The sequence below is a fragment of the Myotis davidii genome, unplaced genomic scaffold (genome assembly GCF_000327345.1).
Source record: "Myotis davidii unplaced genomic scaffold, ASM32734v1 scaffold129, whole genome shotgun sequence".
Taxonomy (NCBI): Eukaryota; Metazoa; Chordata; class Mammalia; order Chiroptera; family Vespertilionidae; genus Myotis; species Myotis davidii.
The window spans coordinates 612,127-617,693 of record NW_006383019.1 but is presented as its reverse complement, the minus strand read 5'-3'; the positions used below and the strand labels follow the sequence as shown (position 1 = coordinate 617,693).

At 43.5% G+C, this 5,567-nt stretch overlaps 1 protein-coding gene across 11 annotated transcripts in view; it reads left to right on the top strand.

The window, feature by feature from the left end:
* Positions 1-5,567, top strand: part of SPECC1 (sperm antigen with calponin homology and coiled-coil domains 1) — a 273,056-nt gene that overhangs the window by 211,127 nt on the left and 56,362 nt on the right. For all 11 annotated transcript variants that reach the window (XM_015558364.1, XM_015558363.1, XM_015558365.1 and 8 more), the window contains exons 8-9: positions 3,983-4,125; positions 5,341-5,441. In XM_015558364.1, the coding sequence (XP_015413850.1) occupies positions 3,983-4,125; positions 5,341-5,441 (244 nt within the window). The remainder of the gene's footprint in view (positions 1-3,982; positions 4,126-5,340; positions 5,442-5,567) is intronic.

The following is a 5,567-nucleotide window of genomic DNA, read 5'->3' as shown; positions in this document are numbered from 1 at the left end:
GTTCCGGGCCCGCCTGGGTGGGGGCTGTCCACACACCCTGGCAACCCAAGCTCCCGGCCTCTCCTTTTTTCCTTTTCTTTTTTTTTTTTTTTCCAGCACCTCCTTGAGCAGAGGCCAGTGGGCAGGCGGGTAGCTTGGCTTCCTCCATTGCCGAGGGGAACCCAAGCCTCCTGCTCGCTCCAGCTTCGTGGCCTCTGCCATCTTAGTTGGGGTAATTTGCATACTTGCTCCTGATTGGCTGGTGGGTGTAGCAGAGTGATGGAGTGATGGTTAATTTGCATCTTTCTCTTTTATTAGTGTAGACCAGGGGTGAGCAAACTTTTTGACTCGAGGGCCACAATGGGTTCTTAAACTGGACCAGAGGGCCGGAACAAAAGCATGGATGTAGACAATCTGTGTCTAACTGGACTTGTGCAATTCAAACCCATGATCAGGGGTCAAATCTACTTCATCTATTAATGGTGTTGTTCCCGGCTGATCCCAAATAATTCTAAGGCAGACTGTTGTAATGAATTTCAAGCCTGTTTATGATTAAAATACTAATAACTATTCTTCAATTCAGGCTTTGTAAGTCTGCACGCACACACACAGACGTCACTGTTATGTAACACAGTTAGTATTTAGACCAGTAGCTTCTCTAATCCACTTAACCCACAGAGTTTTCTCATACTGATGCTTATTGTTCTAGCCCAGCCATGGGCAAACTACGGCCCGCGGGCCAGATTCGGCCCGTTTGAAATGAATAAAACTATTGAAAAAAAAGACCGTACCCTTTTATGTAATGATGTTTACTTTGAATTTATATTAGTTCACACAAACACTCCATCCATGCTTTTGTTCCGGCCCTCCAGTCCAGTTTAAGAACCCACTCTGGCCCTCGAGTCAAAAAGTTTGCCCACCCCTGTATCTAGCCTGTGGACTGATTGGGTCGTTGGCTATCTGAAGGCACAGGGACTGGGAACTGTTCTTGAAGCCTTGCACTTTTCTAATAGAGTCTGAACAAGTTTTCTGACTTATCATTTGATGTTTTGAATCGCAGAGAAACTTGGATAATTGAAGGGAATACTTCAGTAGATACAGGGTTTTTGTTTTGTCCTTATTATCAAGGAACTAAGTGAAAATGAATTTTTTAAATGATCTTCCTTTTAGGAGGAGTGCCTTAAGTTTCTACAAGGCCTTTTGGTAGCAAGTATTTTTAATTAAAAAAAATTTTTCAATTGCAGTTTACATTCAATTTTATTTTGTATTGGTTTCAGGTGTACAGTACAGTGGTTAGACAATCATATACTTTATAAAGTGGTCCCCTGATATTTCCAGTACCCAATTGGCACCATATATAATTATTACAATGTTGTTGACTATATTTCCTATGCTGTAATTTACAATCCCATATTGTATACCCACTAATCTGTACTTCTCAATCCCTTCACCTTGTTAACCCAGTCCCCCAACCCTCCTCCCCTCTGGCAACCATTAGTCTGTTTTCTGTATCTATTTATGTTTGTTTCTATATTGTTTGTTCCTTTATTTTGTTCATTAGATTCCACATATAAGTGAAGTTATATGGTATTTGTCTTTCTCTGACGGGCTTATTTCACTTAGCACAATACCCTGTAGGCCCATCCATGCTGTCGCCACTGGTAAGATTTCATTCTCTTCTATGCCGAGTAATATTCTTTGGTAAACATGTACCACAGCTCATGTATTGATGGGCACTTGAGTTGCCTCCATAGCTTGGCTATTGTAAATAATGCTTCAGCTCTAACTGGTTTGGCTTAGTGGATAGAGCGTTGGCCTTCAGACTGAAGGGACCCAGGTTCAAGTCCAGTCAAGGGCACAGGCCCAGGCTGCAGGCTCTATTCCCCAGTAGAGGGCGTACAGAAGGCAGCTAGTCAATGATTCTCTCTCATTATTGATGTTTCTATCCTCCCTTCCTCTCTGAAATCAATAAAAACATATTTTAAAAAAATAATGCTGCAATGAACATAGGGGTCATATTCTTTTGAATTGTTTTTTATTTTCTTCAGATATTTATCCAGAAGTGGAATTGCTATGTCATAAGACAGTTCCATTTTAACTTTTTTAGGAAACTCCATACAGTTTTCCATAGTGGATGCACCAAACTGCATTCCCACCAGCAGTGCATGAAGGTTCCCTTTTCTCCACATCCTTGTCAGCACTTGTTTGTTGATTCTGACAGGTGTGAGGTGATACCATTTAAAAATGGACAAAGGACCTAAATAGACACTTCTCCAAAGAGGACATACTGATGGCCAAGAGACACGAAAAGACTCTCAATGTCACTAATCATCAGAGAGATGCAAATTAAAACCATAATGAGTTGGCAGGTTATTTAAATGGATGGGTAAGAGGGTGGCCCGTTTTGTTTCTCACCTGCCTGAGAATGTCTGGGTCAGAGATAAGAGAGATTTTTTCTGCTCCTACCTAACCTGATGCTACTCCCTTTCTGCACATACACCACCTAATTTTATACTGTGTAACACAACGGGGAAAATAAAATAAGAAACCAAGCCCATTCCATAAAAAAAATAATTAAACCCAACCCTCTACCAGTTTCTGAAATGCCTACTCTTTTCTTCCAAAGATGTCGTAAGTTTACTGATTTTTTTTTCCACCCAAAAGAAGGGGCCACGGAGAGGAAAGTGTAGAGCAGTGTGATGTAAGTGTTTTAAGTTCTGTTTCACTTAAGTTCATTCTGTTCACATTGATTGCAGATCTGCAGGGGAAAGCTTTGAGAATTAAGGACAAGTAAATTCAATTGCAGAAGCTTATGAGTAGCTAGATTCATTTAAAAAAATATCAGCAAGTAGATATTTTAAACTTCCACTGACCTTATTAAAATATACTCCTAGAAATATTCTTTTTGAGCCATTCTCATAAATTAGTCATCATCTTGCAAACAATTTGATATAATAACAAGAGCAGTGGTTTAGGAAGTAGGAGATTGGGAGGTCATTCCCAGGGAGATTAAATGACATGCTAACATCCGCTGGGTGAGGAAGCCGTGCGTGAGTGGGTTGAATCCAATGAGCTATCTCTAAAAGACTTCGATGAATCTGTGCTTGAATTCAGAAACAACATTCTAAACTTGCCAGGAAAGCTTGGATGGGAATAGAAGCTTCGCCTTGTGCAGAATCGCAGTGTTACTTGTTCTAGAATACCGTTCTCTCTGCCTCCCTGAGGGCAAATGGTGTAGGAGTCAGGATTCTGCTGTAATAGGTCATTGTCTGGCTGGTCAAGCAGGAAGGTATTAAATGGCTGCAGGATTTTTGGGAGGTTGAAGACAGATTCTAGCGGAGCTTCCAGGGACAACTCCCCAAAGTCACAGCGCAGGACGGAGCGACCAGGGCTCTGCTACCTCACTGTGAAGGGGACCCCTGAGTGTGGGGACCCCTGAGCGTGGGGAGCCTGCCTGGCAGGCGGCTTGCCTCTGCTGCAGCCTGCCTCAGCCCGAGGACCCCGTCCCTCTTCCCCAGCACCGTCCACTCCAAGCCAGGCCACATCTTGCCGACTAGTGGACCCTAAATCACACCTGAAATCCTAGTTGCAGGGAGTCCTGAGGTGTCACCTTCCCAACCTTTGTGGTCCAGGTGGGGTCTGGGACACACGGGCCAGCCAATTTACTCTCGTCACCATGGACAGTAATCTAAGTATTTATGATGAATAATATTTGTGTATTTTTCTTTACAGTTTACAGAATAGACTCACATGTTTTTCCACATTTTTTAAATTTCTACATGTTAAAATACTATTTCTGGCCATTCCCAAGAAAGCATCGCTGATGAAAATTGAGAGCAGCACCTACCTTATTTCCAAAGACACAAGTGGTGCAGAACAAGATTTCAAATGTGGGCTCTCCTTCCAGATCCGTGTATCTCCTCCACATCCGCTCTGTTCCCTTCCGCGTCTTTCCCCACGCACACCCTCCACCTTTGCGACTGACTTGCTCTTTGCCGTGCAGACCTGTGCGTGCGGAGTCGGAGCCCGAGGCTGATGCCCCCGGCCGCTGGCCCGGCATCTTTGCCAGCAGAGCCTCCGCAGCGCCTTTGGAGCCCGCGACCACCGTGAAGTCCCTTATCAAGTCCTTTGACTTGGGACACCCAGGTATTTCATCGTTTTGTTTTATAAGCAAAACTCAATTCAGACCTAGGCCCCAAATACCAAGCCTGTCTCTACTCCTCACTGACCCCAAGTTGGCGCAACCACAAGGGTTCTTCTAGATCAGCGGTTCTCAACTCTTGGGCAGTCGAACGACCCTTTCACAGGGGTCGCCTAAGACCATCCTGCAGATCTGATATTTACATTACGATTCATAACAGTAGCAACATTACAGTTATGAAGTAGCAACGAAAATAATTTTATGGTTGGGTCACAACATGAGGAACTGTATTTAAAGGGCCAGAAGGTTGAGAACCACTGTTCTAGATTGTTCCACAGGAAGCCTCTGTACAGGAAAGACATGCTGCAGCTGCCGTGAGCTGGCCATGGGCAGTCTCCCTCCCCACCTCCTTGCCTGCTCCTGCCTCCTCACCTTCCTTTTCTGCTCTGTCCATAAAAATCAGGTCACTGCTGTCTTATTTGCCTTCTGTGGTTTGCGGTCAGCCAGCGCCTTCACCTCCTAGGAAGTGAGGCATTGCCTCCTGGGGGTCGACGCGGTGGTTGGTGCCCTGGCCTGCCTCGTCCTGCAACACACATTTGGACTTTTCTGCACCTGGTCTTGTCTTACATGCGACCCCTATGCGATCTGTCATTCCTGATTTTGTGTAGCCCACCTCTTTCTGGAAATGTCACCTTTATCCACTGTTATCCACATATAAGAAAAAATGTATATCTATACTCTCTATACACATAAATATTAAAATAACAATGTATTTCTTCACTTGACTCAAGAAATATGCTTATGATATTGGGAGACTAGAGTAATAGCTGATCTTAGGATGTTCCTAGTTATTTCTGTTAAAATAGTTTGCAGCCAAATTAGATTAAGATTAGACTACAGACGTTGAAAGATAGGAAATCCCAGTGACTCACTGTCTATGAAGATGGGAAATGAATTAAAGGTGGTTTATGCAAGAATTTTCCTGTTCCTTATTGCATTGGGTCTTCATGTGTCCTGTATCTAAGACCAACACCACTTAGTTCATTGCTCCCCTCTCACTCTCCAATTCAACAGTCGTCCACGGGAAAAAGGAGAAGAGTAGACATAATACTCTATAAACAGCATGGCATACATTTTTAATCGCCAAAAAAGTAACAAATCAGGAACTATTATTTTTGATTTTGAACTCACTGACATATAAATGTTCCCATCTCTTGCAGGTGGAGCTGGACAGAATGTTTCTGTCCATAAGCCCCCCAGAAGCCCCTTGAGCGGAATACCAGTGAGGACGGCCCCAGCGGCCGCTGTTTCTCCAATGCAGGTATAGAAGAGGATTGCGTGTAGGTGGTAGTCTGTGTCAGCCAACAAAAGAGAGTAAAAACCAATTGGTTTATTTTTTGAGGCAGGTTAAACATTTTTAATAAACCTAAAGTAGTAATAGTTTAAC